This window comes from Chelonia mydas, chromosome 6, assembly GCF_015237465.2.
Source record: "Chelonia mydas isolate rCheMyd1 chromosome 6, rCheMyd1.pri.v2, whole genome shotgun sequence".
Lineage (NCBI taxonomy): Eukaryota > Metazoa > Chordata > Testudines > Cheloniidae > Chelonia > Chelonia mydas.
The window spans coordinates 17763611-17788438 of NC_051246.2; the positions used below are offsets into that span (position 1 = coordinate 17763611).

The 24828-nt window shown below is 49.5% G+C and overlaps 1 protein-coding gene across 4 annotated transcripts in view; it reads left to right on the forward strand.

Moving 5' to 3' along the window:
* LOC102931718 (membrane-spanning 4-domains subfamily A member 12) overlaps positions 1 to 24828 on the forward strand; it is a 27395-nt gene extending 2567 nt beyond the window's left edge. The window contains exons 1-7 of one of the 4 annotated variants that reach the window (XR_006291782.1): positions 8008 to 8706; positions 10275 to 10394; positions 13118 to 13174; positions 14300 to 14596; positions 15656 to 15766; positions 16114 to 17283; positions 24818 to 24828. Coding sequence is in view for 3 of the 4 variants with exons in the window: in XM_043549606.1 (XP_043405541.1) it covers positions 8617 to 8706; positions 10275 to 10394; positions 13118 to 13174; positions 14300 to 14596; positions 15656 to 15766; positions 16114 to 16251 (813 nt within the window). In the remaining variant the exon portion in view is untranslated. Of the gene's footprint in view, positions 1 to 7926; positions 8707 to 10274; positions 10395 to 13117; positions 13175 to 14299; positions 14597 to 15655; positions 15767 to 16113; positions 18126 to 24817 lie in introns of those variants that run through there. The other 3 variants (XM_037899397.2, XM_043549606.1, XM_043549607.1) reach the window with 3 other exon arrangements.

A 24828-nucleotide genomic window follows, 5' to 3' on the forward strand; every position in this document is an offset into this window, starting at 1 on the left:
TTTAAACTACAATTTGAGGACTTCAATAGCACAGATATAGGTGTGAGGTTTTTTTGTGGGAGTGGTGGGTGAAATTCTGTGGCCTGCGTTGTGCAGGAGGTCAGACTAGATGATCATAATGGTCCCTTCTGACCTAAATATCTATGAAATCTATGAAAGTACTCCTTTTCTTTTTGCGAATACAGGCTAAGATGGCTGCTACTCTGAAACCTGTCATTGAGCAGAAAGGTTACTTGTGTCATTTGCACCTGTATCAAATGTGCTCATTCTGATGTGGAAGAATTGTACCCCCACTTAGCAATGGTGTAAATGACTCCCACTTATTTTAGAATGCACACAGCACCATGCAGCTGCTGCTACTGATCTGTATCTAGCTACATGGGCTACCTATGTGCAACTAAGTTTGTAGGGAAAAACTAGTATGGTTATTGTAACCCATGCTCAGTGTGACTCTCTGCCCCTCTCTAGTGGGGGCTAGGCCACAGCTAGCAATCACTGAGCCAATGGCAGCTTTAGTTAGTAAAGCTGGGACTTCCAGCTCAGCTAGTAGACCTTACGTTTAAAAGGCTGTAGGTTTGATCCTTGCTCACGATGATATGCCCAAGGGCTCAGCATTATGCTGTTGTGAAAATGACCCAGGTGTAGATTTTTACACCTGATTTCTTGCTATGCTGATGAAGTGTGTAGCTAAGGAAGGTTGTGTTGCATGTGGCTAACTTTGCTGCATGGAGGAAAGTTTTGACTGGACATGTTAGATGAGGTGTTCTTGTACAGTGCAAAGCTTGTACGGTGAATTAGAGCCATCAAAGGTGATCCTATCATTAAAATGGGCAGCCAAACGCCTGTCAGGGATGGGCTAGGTGTACTTGGTCCTGCCTCAGTGCAGGGAGATGGATTAGATGGCCTCTCGAGGTTCCTTCCAGCCCAGTATTCCTATGAGTATATAAATCATAGCTCAAGGAGCTATTGGGATTAATTACTCATTTTGGCAGAGCTATGCTTAGAAAAGAGGATTTTCCTGCATTCAGAGACACCCCTTCAGAGTCACTCCTGTTCATGTCCTCATCCTCCCACCCACCGTACAACCTGTTCCTGTCTTTAGAGCTAAAACAGGCTGTGAGTTCCAGCTGTGCAGCATGAGTGTGCCTTCTGGGCTTCTTTAGAGGTGAAGCTCTGACCGGGCTGAGTCGTGACATTCAGATTCAGAGCAAAGGTTCCCTTAGCCATTACACCAAGAATTTCCCCCGGGTTATACTGGCAGAGACCATGGGGCGGTGGGGTCACCTTCCTCTGCAGCATGGGGCATGGGTCACTTGCAGGTTCAAACCAGTGTAAATGGTGGATTCTCTGTAACTTGAAGACTTAAATTATGATTTGAGGAGTTCAGTAACTTAGCCAGAGGTTAGGGGTCTATTACGGGAGTGGATGGGTGAGGTTCTGTGGCCTGCAATTTGCAGAAGGGCAGACTAGATGATCACGATGGTCCCTTCTGGCCTTAAAGTATGAGTCTGAGTTTAAGACCCTTAAGCCTCGGGTAGCATGAAAGGGGTGGGAATGTCCCCTCAGGACACCAGCTGCACAGGGGGCATCCTCAGCTGGTGTAGTGTGGGCACACTGCTACAGACGAGGGACTGAATGGCTTGGCAGCAGTTAGGCAGAAAAGGACCTAGGGGTGACAGTGGACAAGAAGCTGGATATGAGTCAACAGTGTGCCCTTGTTGCCAAGAAGGCCAATGGCATTTTGGGATGTATCAGTAGGGGCATTGCCAGCAGATCAAGGGACATGATCATTCCCTTCAATTTGGCATTGGTGAGGCCTCATCTGGAGTACTGTGTCCAGTTTTGGGCCCCACACTACAAGAAGGATGTGGAAAAATTGGAAAGAGTCCAGCAGAGGGCAACAAAAATGATTAGGGGGCTGGAGCACACGACTTCTGAGGCGAGGCTGAGGGAACTGGGATTATTTAGTCTGCAGAAGAGAAGAATGAGAGGGGATTTGATAGCTGCTTCAATTACCTGAAAGGGGATTCCAAAGAGGATGGATCTAGACTGTCCTCAGTGGTAGCAGATGACAGAACAAGGAGTAATGGTCTCAAGTTGCAGTGGGGGAGGTTTAGGTTGGATATTAGGAAACACTATTTCACTCAGAGGGTGGTGAAGCACTGGAATGGGTTACCTAGGGAGGTGGTGGAATCTCCTTCCTTTGAGGTTTTTAAGGTCAGGCTTGACAAAGCCCTGGCTGGGATGATTTAGTTGGAGATTGGCCCTGCATTGAGCAGGGGGTTGGACTAGATGACCTCCTGAGGTCCCTTCCAACCCTTATATTCTATGATAAACACTCTGCACCAGTCCTGATCTCAGCCCCTGGCATAAGGGTTAGAATCGGTTACATGACCGGAGTACACTGCATTCTGGCTATTCTCTGCTTCTCAAAACCCCCAGGGGCCCCATGGAAAGCAAAGGCTAAGTTTGAGCAGCCCTGAGGCAGCTCTAACTTACAACAAGAGCCAGGTAGGCCTAGGCACAGCTCCAGAATATAGGAGCCTCCCCCCACTTGGTTCCTGCCCCCAGTGCAGAGAGGGAGTAACTGAAAGCTCTGTATCAAGTTCCCGCAGAGTCCACTGGGGTTTGTGTATTCAGGCTTTGGTCCTACCTTTACACCTCCTACAGGCACCACCCTGTAACACCACCCAACAGTATCCGTGAGATGAATCCCAGGTTTACTCAGCAGGGGTCCCTTTCTAATCAGAGCAGGAGCAGCATCCAGGATCCAGCTAGGCTGTGACAGACAGGGTGTCTGCTTCTTTCCCCAAACTGCTCTCTCCCTGGGGAACATTCTGAGCAGAGCAGAACTAAGCTATAAGGCCCCAATCCTGGGCCACTTTCAGGCCACTAAGCTCTACCAATACAAGCAGCTCTAAACCCTGCAGATCCAGCTCTGCAAAGATTTTTCTACACTGTGATGGGTGTTCACACAGGACTGGAAGGGGTTAGTGGAGGCCTTGTGGGCCTGCCATATTCCAGCCCAGAAAAGAGTAGTGGAGGTGAGTCCTCCAAGCAGCCTAGAGAGGCTGTGCAGAAAGCAGCCAATGGGAGAGAAGTGGCACAGAGCAGCCAATCAGGGTCCAGCTGGCTAGTATAAAAGCAGCTGCAGGGCAGAATAGGAGACACTGCTGTGGTGAGTGGACATCATCGCACCCATATAGAGAAATAATTAGATATCTTATAGCCACTGCTATGCCTCCCAACTGCTGGCATAGGGGGCATGGCCCAAAGAAGAGTGATCAGTCGGGGCTCATGTCTGTATCCAGCAATCCACAGCTGCCAGAATATCCCCTTAGGCCTGGAGCAGCCTGGACAGGGACTGTCCAATAAGAAAGTGACCTCAGGATGGGGGCAAGGGCTCTTTCGCGCACACGTCCCTTCTCAGTCCAGCTGAGGATCTGGCTTTATATCTCTCTCAAACACACAAGAGGAGCAAATGCTGTAACTCACCCGGCCCTTTTGAGTTTCTTTTCAGCTGCAACAGAGAGGGATCCAGAAGCGATGAACTGTCCAAAAGGGAGGAATCGATCCTTGATTTACTTGTTGGTTTTACATTTACAGAAACTTTCCCCATAGAATAAACTCTCCATCTGTTCCAGCTCCCTGTACCCATCCACCCACTCATCACAGGCTAGTGAATCCCACCACAGCCAAGACTGCACCAGAGTTTCTATTTATCATCCACACTCTGCAAACTTTTCTAAAATCCACCTTCTAAACCGGATTGACTTGAAAATTGGCATGCCCATTCAGGAGCCAGGATAGAGATTGTGGCACAAATTTGAGGTCATTTGATCTTGGGGTTCCTGAGATACAGCCTCCCTCCCCAATCCAACACACTTTTCACATTTCAGCTTTCCTACAATGCTTGTTTTCACAGACCTAGGAGAAGTATTATCCATGAGCAGTTTCCACATGAAATGTCTACCACTGGGATTAAAGCTGGGTGAATAACCGATTTTTTTCAGTTCCCTGGTAATTCCATACCACGTAGGGGGGAGGAGGGGGAATAATTGGGTTGAGCCGAAAATGAAATGTTTGGCAAATCAAGAAGTTAAAAAAAATTTTCTGGGGTCAAACAAAATGTTTCATTTTGATTTTGGGCATTTTAAAACTTTTTTTTTAAAGGAAATTTCTAAAAGAAAAGACCTTTCAAAGCAGAAAAAAAAAATTCTAAACCTTTCGAAAATGTCAGTGAAACACCTTGAGTTTTTCAGAATATTTTTAGGGTTGGGAGGTTGTTTGTTTGTGTTGCCAAACCAGTTCAGCAAAACCAGCATGGATTCACAAAGCATTTCAGGATCATCCCATCTCCATTTCTGACTTTAAAAAGTTTCGAACAAAAACGTCACCAGCCCTTCCTGAGATGCCCCTGTTCAGATCTAGTGCCTGGTGCCAAGAAGAAGTTCCAGATCCCAATTAATCAGATGTTATTAGACTCTTATTTCTGGTTTTATGGACCTATGAATGAGTGCCTCGCAGATCTGGGCACATCCCTGCCCGCCCTTCCCCAGCACGGGGAAGATCAGGTTGTATGCTCCCATCCACCCTCAGCACCCATCCATTCATTTCCACCCCTCCGTCCCTCCCTCCCTCTGATCCAGCTAGCAAGGGTATTCCTCTACTGATAGCTCCTAGATATGGATGCTCAGTTTGACTCACACAGGACTCTGCTCTGCTGACTCAAAAAGAAGGCTCCAATGGTATTTGGAAATCATGTGGGTATCAACTGCTACTTTGTCTTCTTAACTATCTCTGTATAAAAGATTGTCACTTTAAGAGAAAGTGCTCATGGGATCTCTCCAGTGGCTATAAAAAGCCTGGCTGGAGAATAGGGTTGGATAGCCAGGCAGAGAGGTTGCCAGCAGTGTTGCTGTTGCATATTTGGTCCCTTATGGGGAAACAATGTATATGTTGTCCACTGAGACCAGAGCAGATTGCTGGAGTCTGGCTCAGTTTTTGCTCTTGGCAGTATATTGTTTCGGTCTGTTGCTTTAAAATTAGCCCGCCCCTCCCCCCATTTGAAATGTTACATTCCTTATCCCTGGTCGCTCTGTGCCATACATTAGCAAGATCCACCCACCAGGAGGGTCATGCTATTGTCACCCTATCCAGGGGGGTGAGCTCCATGGTCCCCCTCATTGGGTAATGTCAGCAGAAAGGCCCAGGATGGACCAACCCGTGAACTCTCCTCTCAGTCTCTTGTGATGGACACTCCCTTCTCTGGTAATTACGTCCAAGCCCTCTGCTCTTGTGTTGGACTGGAGAAGCAACCTACAGCTTTAGGGGAAGCAGGAGTCCACCTAGAAACCAACATCAGTCCCTCTGTCACTGATCAGAGCACCCTCTTCCCCAGTGGGCTCAGGCTGATTCTCGAATGCGATTGGAACAGGGTGACATTTTGTGACCAAAACTTTTTTCGATGAAAAATGCCAATTCGGCGACCCCCAAAACATTTTGGGAATTAGTGTTGGTTTTGCCAAATTGTGTTGGTCGGGGGGGGGGGGACAACAACAAAAACCTAAAATACATTCTGAAAAAATCAATATGATTTGGTGTTTTGGTTCAAAATGGCTTTGTCTCAGTGTCCTTTGCTTTTGTAATGAAATCAATCCAAAATGTTTAAAAGTGGCTAAAATTAAAATGAAACATGCTGATTGTGGAGCAGGTGCACAGAAAGGAAAGAGAAGGGGAATTCTGGTGTCAGGCAGGGAGAGGGGAGTTTTGGGGCTGAAAGAAGAGGGGCGGAGGTGGGTCCCACTTGTAGCCTATAGGGCTAGTCTGTTTGCTTGCCTATATATCTTTTCTTATGAATTTCTTATTTTCTTATGGGTTTGATTTGTAATATATTTATATTAAAGTATTTTGGCTGTGGCAAAGTTGGCATACATGTCTGGGAATATTTCACCTAGATAGGTGGTGATGAGCTAAAGCATAAGGTCCATATATGGCTGCAACCTTTACTATAGATAGATAAAGGATATATGGAAGCAGGTTGGCATAGGGGGCTTCTTAAGTTCATATCCTTTTAAATTTAATAGGTAAACCACAGGGAAAGAACCAGAATAATCGGGTAGGACAGAAATAGCAAATGTGAGAATGAGCTAATGTCATTAGTATGTATGTATGTCATCAATATGTACAACATACCAGCCTATGAAGTAAGTGTACCCCAACAGTTTGTGGGTGAGGAAACTAAGTTTGGACTTAGGAGAGCTCAGGTACTCAAGCTCTATAAGAGGGGTGACCAACCATGCCAAGGAAGCTTCTGGGTTTCTAAGCTTCAAGTTTCCAGGCTGCTTTGGTTGTTAGTCTATTAGTCTGTTAGTTCTTAATTGTAAGTTTTAAGTCTGTTAAGTAGAATTCTGTTAGCTTCGATAGCTCTTCAGCTTCTCCTAAGTTCTCCACCTACTGTTCAAGAACTGAGGAACCTGGACCTGAACTCTCTTGGCATGCCAGAAATGAGGCTGGTCCTTTGTGTCTTACCACCAGGTTATCAAGGAAGGGTGTGAGTATATTAATCAAAAGCTCTCTACTATACAATATCACATGTAGCTCTAGAACAATATTATTGCCTTTGTAACCTGGATTATTTTACCATTTGATTACTATTCCATTTATCTCATAAAAGTTGTTAAGGCTACATGTAAACTCTTGCAAACTCTGTGTAGCCTGATTCTGGGACAAGAACCTTTTAATATCTTCTGATCAGATTAACTGGTGAGTCTATAACCCATACTATCCAAATTAATAATATTAACTTCCTAAAATCAGGCAACACACTCCAAAGGGGATTCCAGCTGTGAAAGCAATACAGCCATCCAGGTGGCTGTGCTGGGAGCCTCCTGTCAAAGAGACACCTGCAGCCAGCAGGGTGCCGGGAATAGACCCAGCATGATGAGCAGAGTAAGAGCTTTGTAAATAGTGTGATGAGGCTATTGGTGAAAGCCCTGGAGAGGGTGCAGCGCCAGATCAGCAGCAGGGGGCCTGGGTTTGCCTTAACAGATGAAAGGGAGAGAGGGGTGGCGGTCCTGTAGCACCTTTTGCTGGCCAACCTTGGCTCTGCACTACCTTTCTTGTCTCAGTTTCCCGACAAGTTAGGGTTTCCATATAAGAATGACTCCAAAATTGTCTGTGCTTATGCCCTATCTGGGCTTCTTTATTGGTATAATGCAACGCTATCGCTTTTCAGGCATTGATTTCAAAGTGCGTCACCATCTTTATTGTATTTATCCTCGCTGTACCCTGGGAGGCAGGGCAGGGCCATGACAGAATCACAGAAACATAGGTCTGGAAGAATTCATCAAGTCCTCAAGAATTCATCAAGTCCAGTCCCCTGCACTGAGGCAGGACCGAGAAAACCTAAACCATCCCTGACACGTGTTTGCCCCATCTGTTCTTAGAAACCTCCAACAATGTTCCAGAGCTGAACTACCCTTAGAGTTAGAAAGTTTTCCCATATTGCCCCACCTATAAAAGGAGGGCTAATGCTTCTCTACATCACAGACAGGGCATAAGGATGCAAAGCAAGGCCTTGTGCTTAACTTGATATGTCTGTGTGTTGCATCTGCTCCACTCCAGAATTGCAGGGAATGTTGTAGATTTCCATTCTATTGATCTGGGGGACCACTGATCGCTATGGTTATATAGGTTCTGGGTACTGGGGTGAGGCAATGACCTCAGGGTGAGGGTAGAGGTTAAGTTAGGGCTAAAGTGTCAGAGAGCTCTCTCTGCTGCAGCAGAAAATAGGCATTCTGGGGGCTGGATTTTAGTGGCCACCAAGTTGCCGGAAGCCTCTTGGCGTCAAGATCTGGCCATGTATACTGAGCAAGGGCGTCACCCAATGAAATGAATGGCCCTGACATTTTCAAGAAAAGAAAGGAAGCCGTCCCAGGGCCTGTGGGGCTCCGTGCTGCAGGAGGCCATTGAGTGCTGTGGCTGGCTCTTCCGTTGTCTGGTGGTTTCACTCCCTACAAGTGGGCTTGGACAGAGTGCTGGCATCTAACCCTGCTCACCCACGCAGCCTGCGCGCCTCTGCGTGAAGACCTTTCCCTGCTCCCGCTCCTTACAAACGGGTTTTCACTCGCCTCCGGCTGCTCCGCTGTGTAAATACCGCTTCCTCCCATTCTCGCTCCGCGCCTCTGACCCGCGGCCCCAGCAGCCCCGGGACGGTGGCGTTTCGGTCCCACGCCTCCCTGAACGGGTTGAACGGCGGGGCAGGGGCAGCCGCAGCCGGGGGGCCCCTGCAGCTCGCCCCCCACCCCAGGGCTGCCCGCCCGCTTGCTGCTCCTGCACGACCAGGGCTGGAGCTCGCGCTTGTGAATAAATCCCCCCCCCCCCCCCCGCCCGCCTTTCCCTGCCGTGTGCGCGTCCTCCAGCGCCTCTGTCTCCGTGAGCTCGTCCTCCGCGGCAGCCAGTGGGATCGCCCCGGCTCCTCCCCAGCTGGGCAGCCAGGCGGGCGCTCGTGGGCCAGGCTCAGCCAGGCGTGGGGCTGCGGGGGGGGCGGATGCAGCTTCGCGTCCAGCCGCCGGGGACCCCGCAGGGCTGGGAGCGAGCACCCCGGTGGCGTCCATGTCAGGGGAGGGGACCATACGGCTGGGGAGACGCGCCGTGATGTACACGGCGGAGACGATCCCCAAGGGGAAGAACCGAGTGATGGGGGTGAGTGTGGCTGAGAGATGGGGAAAGTGTGTGTGTGGGGGGGTGGGGGGCTGCACTGGGCAGGGGGGTGCGGGGACTGGCAGGGCCCGAGCCGCCTCCGAGTGCCGGGGAGAGGGGGGCGCATCCCCCTCCTGGCCTGTGCTAGGCGGGTTGTCAGACGAGGATCATAGCGCTCCTTCCTGGGCTGGAAACCCATCAGCCAAAGCCCCCTGGAGCTGCCCCTCGGGGTGGGGGGGCCTGCCTGGGCTGCTCTTCCTTGAGAGGCGCTTGTGTGGCAAGGTGACCCCCACGCAAGGGTGACCAGATGTCCCGGTTTTATAGGGACACTCCTGATATTTGGGGCTTAGTCTTGTATAGAGGCAGATTACCCCCGCCCCAACACACCCCCTCCTGTTTTTTCACACTTGCTATCTGGTCAGCCTGCCTCTTGCTTAGGGGCCTGCCAGCCTGATTCTCCAGCTGGTGGAGAGAGCAGGGGAGCAGGAGGGAGGGGCAGGCAGACCTGGGCTGACACCTGTTCCAGCTGGCACCCCCCAGGTGCTGCCAGCCCTGGGATTGGCAGCAGGCCAGGGTGCGTAGTGGCAGCAGGGGCTCTGGTCAGTGTCAGGAGAGCAGAGTCCTAGCGCCAGCATGGGCATAGGGGAGGGTTCCAGGGACTGCCCACCTGAGGGCACTCTGCTCTGCCTTGGCTTCCATGGCCAGCCCTGCTCCCTCCCTCCTCTTGGGAGGTCAGAGAATGGCAGCCCCACTGAACCCCCTGGGCCTGTTCTCTCCTGCAGGGAGCTCCGCAGAACAAAGTGCCGCTCTCACATGTGGCAGATTCGTAGGCCCATTCTCCTGCTGGCAGAGGCTGAGGTTTCTGCAGAGCTGCATCCTAGCCAGGGGGTTATAGGGCTCTGCTTTGGGGCAGTGGGGAGCATCTTTTGCAGGACCCCCCTCAGGCTGGGTAAAGAGCTGCCCCCAAAAGGAAGGTTGCTGGCCATGCATGGAGGGGGAAATGCTGGGGGGACATGGGTACTCCCCCCATAATTCCAGAATATGGCAGAAAAAGGAATCCTGCTCTTGCACTGTCCTGCCTTGAGGGCCTTTCATGATGCTCTTCCCAGACACCACTGAGGAGGTCAGAACTCATCACACAGCAATTCCAATCTTTCCCCTTCTTTTGTTCTCCTCTGGCTTTGGCCTATGGTCCTGAGCTCAGTGTGGCTAGGAGTCAATCACTCCTGAGCACTAAACCCAGCTTGATTGGGTGGAAGAGCTACAGCAGGTCACTTCACTGCTCTGCCTCAGTTTCTCCATCTACTAAATATGGGAGGGTTAGCTGATGTTTATGTCACTGACCCCAGCTTAAGTCAACAGCGGGGTTTGAACTCTCGACTTTCAGAGCTAAAAAGCACAAGCTACTCGGTGATAAGCTGTAACAGTGCCCTTCGTTACCCGTACCTAGCCCATGCTGCATTTGCACAGTGCTTTCAAAATGCAGAGCTGCTGGGCACCCTTCTGTAAAGTCAGCAGCATGATGGCAGGGATGACTGTGACCCATGTTACTGCTGTGATCATTCTCTCAGACCATCCAGATCATGATGGGCTTCATGCATATCGGCTTTGGGATTGTCCTGACGACCATCACCAATGTTTACACCTCTGTCTTTGTGATTGGAGAGATCCCGTTCCTGGGAGGAGTGTCTGTGAGTAGCATAAATGGAACTGAATGAATCCAGATTGGGTTGGCTTCCCATGACAATTCCATGTTCTCCCCTCTCCACCCACCTCAGACTGGCTTCCCATGACCAGCCCATTTTTCTCTCCTCTCTACCCACCGAGGACTGGGTGGGTAGGACTGTCCCATGGTCTAGCCTGAAGGGATTGTCTCTCACTTGCAATGTCTTTTAGAGGCACCTGCAGAGGATCAGAATGCTGATGAATTAGATGGATTGTTATTATTTATGTTGCAGGATCTCCTGGGGCCCCTAGTCCTGGACCAGGATCCCATAGTGCTAAGTGCTGTGCAGACACAAAACAAAAAGATGGTCCATGCCCCAGGCTTAGATCCTCATGGGGTATTTAGGGACTTAACTCATGGATTTCAACAGGAGTCAAGCAGCCACATATCTTTGAGGGCCTGGACCTTAGTGGCCCTGTGCCTGAAAGTATGGAGCCTACTTAACTGGAGAAACCCACCTTCCAGCCGGACAACAGAGACTCCGGATTGCAGGAGTCCAGTGAGGTAGTTGCTTTCCAGCAGAAGCAGACTCATTTCCTGAGCTCCCCATCCTGTTTGCCCTAGCAGGGAGAAGGGGTCAGTGCTTCTGCCTCGTTTCCATCAGAGGCGGGTCCCTTAGGGGAACCAGAATTGATCCCAAAGTTTAAAGAGACCCACAGTTTAATAATATGAGGCTGTGAAAAAGGCTAATGCAGTCCTAGGATGCATCAGGCGAGGTATTTCCAGTAGAGACAGGGAAGTGTTAATACCATTATACAAGGTTCGGGTGAGCCCTGCCCTGGAATACTGTGTGCAGTTCTGGTCTCCCATGTTTAACAAAGATGAATTCAAACCAGAACAGGTGCAGAGAAGGGCTACTAGGATGTTCTGAGGAATGGAAAACCTCCCTTATGAGAGGAGACTCAAAGAGCTTGGCTTGTTTAGCCGAACCAAGTGACGGCTGAGGGGAGATGTGATTGTTCTCTATAAATACATCAGAGGGATAAATACAGGGAGGGAGAGGAGTTATTTTAACTTAAGTGCCAATGTGGACTCAAGAACATATGGATATAAACTGGCCATCAACAAGTTTAGTCTTGAAATTAAAGGAAGGTTTCTAGCCATCAGAGGAGTGAATTTCTGGAACAGCCTCCCAAGGGGAGCAGTAGGGGCAAAAGACCTATCTGGCTTCCAGACTGAGCTTACTAAGTTTATGGAGGGGATGGTATGACAGGACTGCCTACAATGGCATGTAGCCAATCTGTGACTTCTAGCAGCAAATATCTCCAGTAGCTGGTGATCAGACACTAGGTGGAGAGGGCTCTGAGTTACTACAGAGAATTCTTTCCCAGGTGTCTGGCTGGTGGGTCTTGCCCACATGCTCAGGGTCTAATATTTTGGGGTGAGAAAGGAATTTTCCCTGGGGTCAGATTGGCAGAGATCCTGGTGATTTTTTGCCTTCTTCTGCAGAATGGGGCATGGGTCACTTGCAGGTTTAAACTAGTGTAAATGGTGGGTTCTCTATAACTTGAAGTCTTTAAATCATGATTTGAAGACTTCAGTAACTCAGCCAGAGGTAATAGGTCTATTACGGGAGTGGGTGGGTGAGGTTCTGTAGCCTGCGATGTGCAGGAGGTCAGACTAGATCAGGGGTCTCAAACACGCGGCCCGCAGGGTTATTTTCTGCAGCTCGCCAGCTCCCCGCAGCCACCCAGCGTTTATCTAGAGTGGCTCCGGCCCGGCCCGGCACACACCGAGGGCAGGGCAGGCTCCCTGCCTGCCTGCCCTGCCCCCGCGCCACTCCGGGAAGCGGCCGGGACCTAGTGGGGGCACAGGGGTCTGTGTGCTGCCCTGGCCGTGGTTCCCCGTTCCCAGCCAATGGGAGCTGTGGGGGGTGGTGCCTGGAGGCGCAGCCAGGGCAACACACAGACCCCTGTCCCCTGCCCCCCACAAGGTTCCAGCCACTTCCCGGAGCGGCGTGGGGGCAGGGCAGGCAGGAGGGGAGCCTGCCCTGCCCCCGGTGCACGCCGGGCCGGAGCCCACCCCCGCACCCCTCCTGCAGCTGAACCCCCTGCTGCACCCCTCAACCTTCCTGTACCCCAACCCCCTGCCACACCCCACACCCCTCCTGCACCCCAACCCCCTGCCCTGAGCCCCCTGCCGCAAACTGACCCCCTGCTGCACACCACACCCCTCCTGTACCCTGAGCCCCCTGCCGCACCCTGCACCCCTCCTGCCCCCCCCGGGGGCAGGGAGGGGGCGGAGTTGGGGCGGGGATTTCAGGGAAGGGGTTGGAATGGGGGCAGGGAAGGGGTGGGAAGAGGTGGGGCGGAGCAGGGCAGCGGGGGAGGGTCAGTGATGCGGCCCTCGGGCCAATGTACTAGTCCTCACGTGGCCCTCGTGGTCATTTGAGTTTGAGATCCCTGGACTAGATGATCATGATGGTCCCTTCTGACCTTAAAGTCTGGGGTAATGGCATGCTCAGCTGTATTATACTGTTCTGCCACTAGGCAGTGCTGTGTGTGGCATGCCTTACTTAAACTCACAGCAGTGCATTCAAGGATCTTACAATTTATGCATCTGGTGTATATAATGAAGCTCTGTAGCTAGGCCATATCTGGTACAGATGCCTGATGGGCTAATAGCAGCCCTGCAACCAGCCATGAACAAGGTGCACCTGACAATGATAATTTCCCCTTCCCCACACAGTTCATCATTTCTGGCTGCCTCTCTATCGGAGCCGAGAAGAGCCCGACCGAATGCGCGGTGAGTCCTAGCATTGCCTTCCCTTCAGAGGCTTTAGTTTAACTCCACTTGAACCAGGGTGAAAGCAGAATGCCAAGCACCAGGTGAACACAAAGGCTGAATTCCTCCCCTCCCCCAGGAGGTGAGGTTTCTGGTGTGGGAGAGGAACCTCTCCAGGGCAGGGGTGGGGTTCACATGAAGTATCTGATGATATTTCAGGGCATCCCCCTGAAGCATGTGGTGGGGGTTTGTCCTCCATTAAAGGTTCAGGGAGTGGAGAGGGATGTTATGTTGCAGTCCAGCAGGTAGGTTTGTCTGAAGATCAGGAAAGCACTCACTCTAAGTCCTGAGATGTTTGTCTGAATGAGGAAAATCATCATCTCAGATATATTCCAGGGACAGGGATACAACAGGGAGATGGATACAGAGGGGCCAATGAGTTCTATGTAGGCTCGTAACCTTCGTCCACCAATAACAGTTCTCAGTTGCACAGCTGCAGCCATGTTATGAGGAGCTATAACCAAATTATGGACCAACCTCATGAGGGCCAGCTATACACCCAAAGTTCAGATGCTCCTCCAAACTCGAGCAACACAGGAACTCCCACACTGGATCAGACCCAAGGCCATCCAGCCCAGAACCCTGTCTCTGGTGGTGGCCAATATCAGATGCTTCATAGGAAGGTCCAAGAAACCCCATAACCTGCCCCTATTGAAAGTTCCTTCCTACCCACAGATAGCTGATGACTGGTTTGTTCTCTGTAGCAAGCGAGTTTATATCTAGTCTAAATTAATTTTAATCCTGTCTAATGTGACTATGGATGTTCTCATTCTCCATATTAACATCTAATCTTATTGAGCTCTTTGATCTGCAAGATCCCAGGCTGGGAACATCGTCTCGTGATTTCTGGAGATTCCTATTCCAGGTCAATCCTCGGGAAGGCTTCAGAGGCTGGGTTTCCAGAACGTGGGTTTTTACCCCCCAGGTCCAGACAAAGCCAGGAGACACAGATCCATGGTTTCAGATTAGAGGGTTGGTTCAAGTTACTTGCAAGATTACTTGCAAGTTACTAACCAGATTCCAGCTGATTATTTATTTCATCCATACCTAGCAATATCCCTTCCCCCCTCTGTGTGTATGTTCCAGGTGAAAGGAAGCCAGACCATGAATGTCATCAGTGCCATCTTTGCATTACTTGGGATAGTGGCTTTTATAATAGACCTGAATATAAATGGACTGTACCACTCCAACTATGACTACTACAATTATCTAGTGATGGTAAGCGACTGTTCAGATCCTGCTGGCAGCTTTCTATTCACAGATCATTGGTTTGGAATGAACATCTTGGGGAGATCTGTTGTTGCTCTAAGAGAGATGGAGAGAGAGGAGGATCCAGCCTTCTGTGTAGGAATGGGAACAGTGACGAGGGGCTCAGATGCCAAGGTGATGAGCATGGCACAAATTACATTGGCATTGGTTGGTATTTTGAGAGTGACCCCCTTTTTAGACAAAAAGGCTGCTTTTGTCAAAATTGAAATGTTTAAAAACGTGCCAGCGGTGACAATGTTTTGTTTAGGAAGAAAAATTGGGAAAAAGCAGTTTTGAAAATGTCGAAATGTCCCATTTCAGCATGTACAGAACAGAACATTTTGAGAGGACTATTGCAAAGAAAACGTCATTGTTTTTTATTTTTTTTTAAGAAAAAAAAGTATAAAAAGGTCAAAATTGGAATGAAAGTGCTTTGTTGAGGTGGGACCCTAAACTACACTCCCTGAATCTTCACACAGCACCAGCAAAACTCCCAAGTCCTTGCCCCATCATGCACTGGGCAAGGCATAAACCCTGAGATAGATTCCCTTGGAAAGCGATGAGGCTTCCTCTTTGTTAGCACTGAAGTCTAAGTCAAGAATTTGAAGGGGATGTGCCCAAGACATTCTAGATGCTAAATAATATGGATTGAGGATTAGAGAGAGACAAGGTAGGTGAGGCAAAATCTTTTATTGGACCAACTTCTGTTGGTCTGAAGTAGAGTTCTGTCTAGCTGGAAAGCATGTCTCTTTCACCAACAGAAGTTGGTCCAATAAAAGATTTTGCCTCACCCATATCCTGGGGCCCACCCAGCTATAACCCTGCAAACATGGATTGAGGATGACACTGGGGCCAGATCCTCAGGTGGTGTAAATCGGTATTGCTCCATTGAAGCCAATTCAAAGCTGATCTACACCAGTGAATAATCTGGCCCTTGGGGTGCAGCATCCTGGCAGATAGAAAAGTCTGAGATGACACTGGGGGGAGCCACTTGAATGGATTCTTGGTGTACCCCGTTGGACAAGGAGAAGAAGTGGAACTGGATTTTTGTGCTTCCAGGAATGGACTCTGGGGGCGGGGGCAGCTCGAGGCAGGAGAGGGCGTGAGTTGTATGTAGCACACAGCAGCCTCAGCCCTGGTCAGGGGTATAGGGTGTTAATGGCTATGCTGTTGTGGTTTTCTGTTCTCGAGCAGGCCGGGAACGGGATCTCCATCGTGCTGCTGATCTTCACCATCCTGGAGTTCTGCATTGCCGTCGCCACCGCACTCTTTTGGTGCCGGGCAACCCGCCTCAACTCCCATGAGGTGAGCATTTTGATCCCATGGGGATGCTGGCCAGCTCCATGTCTGGGAAGCATGGCAAGAGGTTTGCTTCCATTTAACCCCATCCCTGATTAGCAGAGCATATCTCAGGGAGGCAATAGTGGGGCTTGGGTGACATGGGCATGGTGGCCACTATAATTCAGATGATGCCAGGAAGATGGCAGTGGGTGTAGCGGATGCTGCTGGAGAACAGGACATGGTCCAGTAGAATCATTGGAGAGATGCCCATGGACCTTGGTGGGCATTGGCTCAGTTCCTCCGAGACTGCATGCAGGTGATGGTGGTGGTGATGATGATGCCAATGAGAGGCTGATTTCCCTGTTTTCCAGTCCATGCTGATTGTGCCCAATACCATCAGGGCAGACCTCATAGTGCCCACTGCAGAACTGCCTCATCCACCAACTTACAATGATGCGGCCTATGATCCGAAGAACCAGTCTGAGTGGGAGGCCCAAGAAAGAACCTGAGGAGAAGTCGGGCCAAGAGCAGAAGCAGCAGCTCCTCCTTCTCTGAGGAGCAAATTCTGGCCCCCTGCCTGCATGACAGATTTCCTTCAGTTACTGCCAATGTTCTACCCACTCCTGGTCTCTGTCTTGAGTTCCAAGGGACCTTCTCTCCCCTTCTTCCGGGACGGGCTCACGACTGTGTGTTGCCCACAAATGAGACTTTAAAGCATGTTCCCCAGCCTGGTCTACCTTGAACCAAGAGGTAACATCTAGCCCGCACTCCCTGTAGGCTGCATGGGGAATTGGTCAATGAATCTGTCAAGGGGGCAGCACATCCCCTGTGCATGAGTGCCCCCTGGGCAGAGAGATCTGAGAGCAGGCAGGGGGCCAGAGTGAAACTTGGGGCAGGAGTACCTCCAAACAAACATGTGACAATCACCAATGTATCTAGCTGCGCTCTCCCAGGCCCCCTTTCAACCCTCTGTCAGCACAGAACCCAGCACAGGAACAGGGAGTGGCAGCTTGGAATCCTGACCCTGAGCTAGTTAAAACAGCCTTGAGGGATGCTCTAATTCCACCTGTCTTCCCCTGGTCCCCGTGGCAGCTGGAGAATAGCCAGTGCACAGGGCTGCCCTGGCCGCACACCCTGGAAACTCCTGATCCAGGGGTTTTCTGCACTGGGGGAACAGCCGGGGTGTTGTTACTTTGCACGGCTTTGGAACAGTGTAACCAGTGTCCAGTGGCCGCTCTCTCTCCATCACTGGATTTTGCCCCAGGCTGCGACTCAGACAGGCCTTCACTGTGGGTGGATGAAGGGCACAGACTTTGGAGCCTCCAGACATTGATGCTAATGTAGCCGCAGGTCAGCAGTGGCTGGAAAGCATTATCATCTGACAACCCGGTGTCCCGTGCAAAATGGTGCCTCATTCTTAGTAGGTAAGGCCGCCAGGTAACAAAAACCCCACTATGATGGGCCTCAACTCCTATGACACAGCACCCTGAGGGGTTGGCAACTGCTCTGCAGAGCAGGGCAGGGGGTAAAAGGTTCAGGTCGTAATGAGAGATTCCCCATCTCCTGGTTCCTCCACAGCTAAAAGGCTGGAGAGCCCTATCTAGACAAAGGGGTCATGGCCTCCCAGGCAAATATGGGTGCCGCAAGAAGGAAGCCATTGGTTTATAGCCAGTCTCTCTAGCCTCATGGTGTAGCCAGTCCCCAAACAGATGGGCATGGCTTTTTTCTCCCCTGTAGTGTGACTGAGTGATTTTTTCTCTAATTGCTTATTGGCTTCTTTTGAGAAGAGCCTTATGGGGAAAGGTGGGTGGGTGGGGTGGGGGAGTCTCCCACTGGCTTCTATAGACCTTGCATCAGGTCCTTTAAAAGCAACCATGGGAAATTTCTTCCAGCTATAAAAAGCCTATCTGGAAATCAGGGATCCTTAGCGTGAGGTGACCTTTATAACAGTCATCCTTTGGATACGTCTACCCTGCAATAAAAGACCCGCTGCATTGCCACGGCTGGCCTGGCTCAGCTGACTAGGCGTTGTGCAGGGCTATAAAATTGCAGTGTGGATGTTCGTGCTGGAGCCTGGGCTTTGAGACCTCATAAAGGGGGAAGATCTCAGAGCCTGGTCTCCATCCCAAGCCTGAACATCTACACTGCAATTTCATAGCCCTGAGAGCCCAAGTCAGCTGACCCAGGCTCTGAACCTCAGTGCCATGGGTTTTTTACGCAGTGTAGACATACCCTTGTAGTTGTAAGTTTGGTAACTTATAGGAACATTTAAGATATATTGAAATTTGCCTAAAAGTCCTGCATCTGGTTCAATCTTTTTTATGTTTGGTTGTATTTCTGGTTGTTTTTATTTTACTTTTTAAATAAACCACCTGTTTAAAACTTTAAATCCTGATCTCTGGGTATTTTGTGCCATCTTGGAGCGAGATACACCCTTGCAGCCAGTCTCTGTAGAGATTACAGCTAGGTGAATAATGGAATTTTCCATTTGTTGGCAATTTCAAAAAGTTGAGAAAAAAATTTGTTTGGGGTCAAACCAAAACCACAAATGTTCAAATTTTTCGGCAAATCACAAAAATAAAAGCAATATTTAGGGCTGAACAAAATGTTTTGTTTTCACAAAATTGTAACATTTCATTTAGATTTTGACCATTTTTAGATTTTTTTAAAAACAAAATGAAAAGAAATTTTGAAATGAAAAGTTAGTTCAAGCCAAAACACTGAAAGGTTATAATTTGATTTTTTTCAAGAATTTGGGGAGGAGGGTTCCCAAAAATGAACAATATGGCAAAATTCACATGAACTCACAAAATATTTTTGTGTCACCAAATCTGCATTTGTCACCAAAAAATAGTTTAGTGTGAAAAGTTTCACCCAACTCTAGCAGAGAGCCAAGGATTGAATGGCACAAAGAAAGCCAATGCCTTTCTCCCCTCTGGAATTAATCATTATTTCTATCACCACAAATCTGGTGCCAGTATTGAATGGCCCAAGCAGGCAGTGGTCCCTGGTACCACCTGCCTTTTGGAATAGCAACTCCCTAGGACTTTGCAGTCTGAAGTCCAGCTGCGCCAGCCTTTCTGGACCATGTTTCACAGGAACCAGCCCCACAGCTTTGTCCATATTGGGCACATGACCCAAAGGACAACGGAGAAACTTCTCAAAGGTGAGCATTGGGGGTAAGTGTTGTATGAGCAGCCTATTCATTGAGATGAAGGTGTTTGTGACAGGGTGCACCTGGCCTTTAGGGCTCTCTACAGGGGGCCCAATGGTCCTGGTACACCGTGCCCCAGGAAGCAGCAAAGCGGGGGGAATGAAGCAGCAAAGGAGCTCCTGCAGGCCTGTCAGGAGCAGCCATCTTGGAAACTACAGATATGTGACCTTCCAGGGGCTAGTGCCAGCCAGTCAGAGCCCAGCAGGCTCAGGTAAAAGGAGCTTCAGGCCCTTAGCAGGGCAGTGTGGAAGCTGTCTGGGAGCAGAGGAGCAGGGAAATGTTTCTCTCTGGCCACAGGAGCCTGAGGATCAGCCAGGGTTTATCTGCAGCTGCACTTGTATAGCTGGGTTAGCAGGGAGAGCGGGACCTGACCAGGGGAGCCGGACCCTCCACCTGCCCTGGGCAGCGACACCACGAGGGCAGGGACATGGGCTGGGGGCTGCTCTCGGGCATCCCAATCCCACACCCAGGGCAGGCGGAGAGTCCGGGGCTCTCCACAGCAGCTGGGGCTCCCTGGGTGGCTCTTACCATGGCCCCACTCCAGCTTCTGGCTTGGCCAGGGGGCAGGGCCTTGGAGGGAAGAGGAGGAGCAGGGATGAAGCCACAGAGGTGGGCAGGGCTCCTGCATGTGTCCCACTTTTACCTTTTGAAAAGGTGTTCACTCTAGGGAAGTAGCAACCACAAACTGAATTAGGGTGACCAGATGAAACGGAAAAAATATCGGGACACATGGGGAAAGCAAAAAAAAAAAAAAAAAAACCCGCCGGAGCGGCCAAAGCCGCAATATCGGGATAAATGGTGTCCCCACCGTGCATCGGTTGCGACACAGGACAAAGAACTAAACATCGGAACAGTACCGATTTTATTGGGACATCTGGTCATCCTAAACTGAATTGAGCAGTATATGGCTGATATTTATCAGGTCCCGGGATTGGGATCTGGAGTAGTGGGCAGGCCTGAGTCCCCCACCAGCAAATTGGTGTAAACCCGAAGAATCGGGGGATAAGCCTAACCTAAGCCCCAAGAATGGAACAGGACTTGTTTGGAAGCCAGAGTGAAGAGCTGAATTTAAAGGGTTCAGAGCCAGGGCTGAAGACTTTGGTGAGACCAGATAGATTGTTTGTTTATTGGACTCTGCCACCCCAGAAGGGGTTCATTTTGGCTGTGTGACCTGGCCAGAGGGCTGACCCACTGAAATCCCACCAGGGGAGGTTGACATAGAATCACAGAATATCAGGGTTGGAAGGGACCTCAGGAGGTCATCTAGTCCAACCCCCTGCTCAAAGCAGGACCAATCCCCAACTATATCATCCCAGCCAGGGCTTTGTCAAGCCTGACCTTAAAAATCTCTAAGGAAGGAGATTCCACCACCTCCCTAGGTAACCCATTCCAGTGCTTCACCACCCTCCTAATATCCAACCTAAACCTCCCCCACTGCAACTTGAGACCATTACTCCTTGTTCTGTCATCTGCTATCACTGAGAAGAGTCTAGATCCATCCTCTTTGGAACCCCCTTTCAGGTAGTTGAAAGCAGCTGTCAAATCCCCCCTCATTCTTCTCTTCTGCAAACTAAACAATCCCAGTTCCCTCAGCCTCTCCTCATAAGTCATGTGTTCCAGCCCCCTAATCATTTTTGTTGCCCTCCGCTGGACTCTTTCCAATTTTTCCACATCCTTCTTGTAGTGTGGGGCCCAAAACTGGACACAGGACTCCAGATGAGGCCTCACCAATGCCGAATAGATGGGAATGATCACATCCCTTGATCTGCTGGCAATGCCCCTACATATACATCCCAAAATGCCGTTACCCTTCTTGGCAACAAGGGCACACTGTTGACTCATATCCAGCTTCTCGTCCACTCTAACCTCTAGGTCCTTTTCTGCAGAGCTGCTGCCTAGCCCCTCAGCCCCTAGTCTGTAGCAGTGCATGGGATTCTTCCATCATAAGTGCAGGACTCTGCACTTGTCCTTGTTGAACCTCATCAGATTTCTTTTGGCCCAATTCTCTAATTTGTCTCGGTCCCTCAGTATGCTAGCCCTACCCTCCAGCGTATCTACCACTCCTCCCAGTTTAGTGTCATCTGCAAACTTGCAGAGGGTGCAATCCACACCATCCTTCAGATCATTTATGAAGATATTGAACAAAACCGGCCCGAGGACCGACCCTTTGGGCACTCCGCTTGATACCGGCTGTCAACTAGACATGGAGCCATTGATCACTACCCGTTGAGCCCGATGATCTAGCCAGCTTTCTATCCACCTTATAGTCCATTCATCCAGCCCATACTTTAACCTCCTGACAAGAATACTGTGGGAACTGTATCAAAAGCTTTGCTAAAGTCAAGGAATAACATGTCCACTGCTTTCCCCTCATCCACAGAGCCAGTTATCTCATCATAGAAGGTAATTAGGTTAGTCGGGCATGACTTGCCCTTGGTGAATCCATGCTGACTGTTCCTGATCACTTTCCTCTCCTCTAAGTGCTTCAGAATTGATTCCTTGAGGACCTGCTCCATGATTTTTCCAGGGACTGAGGTGAGGCTGACTGGCCTGTAGTTCCCTGGATCCTTCTTCTCCCCTTTTTTAAAGATGGGCACTACATTAGTCTATTTCCAGTCATCCGGGACCTCCCCCGATTGCCTTGAGTTTTCAAAGATAGTGGCCAATGGCCCTGCAGTCACATCCGCCAACTCCTTTAGCACCCTGGGATGCAGTGCATCCAGCCCCGTGGATTTGTGCTTGTCCAGCTTTTCTAAATAGTCCGGAACCACTTCTTTCTCCAGAGAGGTCTGGTCACCCCCTCCCCATGCTGTGCTGCCCAGTGCAGTAGTTTGGGAGCTGACCTTGTTTGTGAAGACAGAGGCAAAAAAAGCATTGAGTACATTAGCTTTTTCCACATCCTCTGTCACTAGTTTGCCTCTCCCATTCAGCAACGGGCCCATACTTTCCCTGACCTTCTTCTTGTTGCTAACATACCTGAAGAAACCCTTCTTGCTACACTTAACATCCCTTGCTAGCTGCAACTCCAAGTGTGATTTGGCCTTCCTGATTTCACTCCTGCATGCCTGAGCAATATTTTTATACTCCTCCCTGGTCATTTGTCCAATCTTCCACTTCTTGTAAGCTTCTCTTTTGTGTTTAAGATCAGCAAGGATTTCACTGTTAAGCCAAGCTGGTCGCCTGCCATATTTACTATTCTTTCTACACCTCGGGATGGTTTGTTCCTGCAACCTCAATAAGGATTCTTTAAAATACAGCCAGCTCTCCTGGACTCCTTTCCCCCTCATGTTATTCTCCCAGGGGATCCTGCCATCAGTTCCCCGAGGGAGTCAAAGTCTGCTTTTCTGAAGTCCAGAGTCCTTTTTTCCTCACGTCAGAATCCTGAACTCAACCATCTCATGGTCACTGCCTCCCAGGTTCCCCTCCACTTTTCCTTCCCCTACTAATTCTTCCCTGTCTGTGAGCAGCAGGTCAAGAAGAGCTCTGCCTCTAGTTGGTTCCTTCAGCACTTGTACCAGGAAATTGTCCCCTACACTTTCCAAAAACTTCCTGGATTGTCTGTGCACTGCTGTATTGCTCTCCCAGCAGATAACGGAGTGATTGAAGTCCCCCATGAGAATCAGGGCCTCAGTAACTCTGTTAGTTGCCTGAAGAAAACTTCGTCCACCTCATCCCCTACAGGGACACCAGGAGCAGGGAAAGGACTACAATACTGCACCCAGCCACAAAGAGACACTCAAGGGATGAGTCCCGCTTACAGCATTAAAAATTATTTAAAGGATATGTCAGAAGGCAGGTTGCTATATATAGAAACATAGGCACAGCTTCTCAGCTGATGGAAATCGCTGCAAAGGAGCTATGCCTGTTTCCGCTGACTGAGGATCTGACCTTTGAACTGCTCTCACTCAGTATGATGACAAGGAATCCTGGAAGCTCTGGACTCCTGTAAATACCCGTGGGGACCTCTGTGGAATCAGCAGCTAATATACTAGAGAGCCAGTAGCAATCAGCAGAGTAGATCAGTACAATAAACCCACAGAATTCACAGTGTGTGTTATCAGCTGAGCAGCAAGTCGGCATTTGAAAGAGAGTGGTACGGTTACATAAGCGACTAGATTTAGGGCAACAAATGTACACTGTGATAGTAAACAACCTTAATGTTGGCATGATTATGTCACTGACTTTACAGCCACTAGACAGATAGGTGTCGTGTTCCAGCGTCGACCGCTCAGGACTCAGGTACCTGGGATTACTCCTTACAGAGTAAGTAACTCCTCGGGCCAAGTCTAGCCATTAGTAATAATAATATCTAGTACTCTTCATGAGTAGATCTCAAATCACTTTACCAAGGAGGTCAGTATCATTATCCCCATTTTACAGATGGGGAAACTGAGGTACAGCAAAGGGAAGTGATGTGCCAAGGTTGCCCAGCATGCCAGAGCTGGGAAAAGAATGCAGGTTTCCTGAATTCCCAATCCAGTCCACTAGGCCACAGCCAAGATTTTCGAAAGTGCCTACTGATTTTTGGTGTCCCCCCTTGAGAAATCCTTTAAAGGGACCTGATTTTCAAAGGGTGGGTGGCCCTTTAAGAGGTTTCCATTTGGGTGCCCCTACACGGCAAGTCACTTTTGAAACTCTTGATCTTAAAAGAGGGACAAGGTGGGTGAGGGAATATCTTTTATTGGACCAACTTCGGTTGGTGAGGGAGACAAGCTTCTGAGTCACACTGAGCTCTCTTCAGGTCTCAGCAAGGTACTCAATGTCACAGCAAAATGCAAGGTGGAACAGATTGTTTAGCATAAGTAATTAGCACATATTGTAAGGAACCATTCAAGGTAGAGTGGCCCATTAACACCTCTGCAGTCATAGGACAAAAAGTGGAATTAATAGGTTACAAATTGTTGTAAGAAGCCATAAATCCAGTGTCTCTATTCAGTTCCTGATTTTTAGTGCCTCGCAGAGCTATGAATTTAAGTTCCCAGGTTTGTCTTTTGAAGGCATTGTGCAGATTTCCTTTGAGGGTGAGGACTGATAGGTCAGATATAGGTTATGGCTACACTACAAAGTATTTAGATATAACTTACATCACTCAGAGGTGTGATTAATCCACACGCTTGAGCCACGTAAATTATACCAACCTAAGTGCCAGTGTACACATAGCAAACCCCAGTGTCGACATAGCAACAGCCTGGGGAATTAGCTCAAATAGTAGAGCGCTCGCTTAGCGTGTGAGAGGTAGCAGAATCGATGCCTGCATTCTCCAGAAGGTGGTATGTTTTTCACTATGGGGCTTTCAAGAAATTCCTTTCTGGCTTATGAATACACGAAAACACGTGATTTCAATTATTTGGGGGAGGGATAGCTCAGTGGTTTGAGCATTGGCCTCCTAAACCCAGGATTGTGAGTTCAATCCTTGAGGGGGCCATTGGGGATTGGTTCTGCTTTGAGCAGGGGTTGGACTAAATGACCTCCTGAGGTACCTTCCAACCCTGGTATTCTATGATTATAGTTTTGTTTTGTTTTTTTTTAATTTTTTTTTAAATAAGGGGGGAGGGATAGCTCAGTGGTTTGAGCATTGGCCTGCTAAACCCACAGTTGTGAGTTCAAGAATGACCTTGAGCGGATCACTGCGGACTACGTGGCTCTGGGAAGAAGGATAAAGGAGTTTGAGGCGCAAGTGGTCTTCTCATCCATCCTCCCCGTGGAAGGAAAAGGCCTGGTTAGAGACCGTCGAATCATGGAAGTCAACGAATGGCTACGCAGGTGGTGTCGGAGAGAAGGCTTTGGATTCTTTGACCATGGGATGGTGTTCTAAGAAGGAGGAGTGCTAGCCAGAGATGGGCTCCACCTAACGAAGAGAGGGAAGAGCATC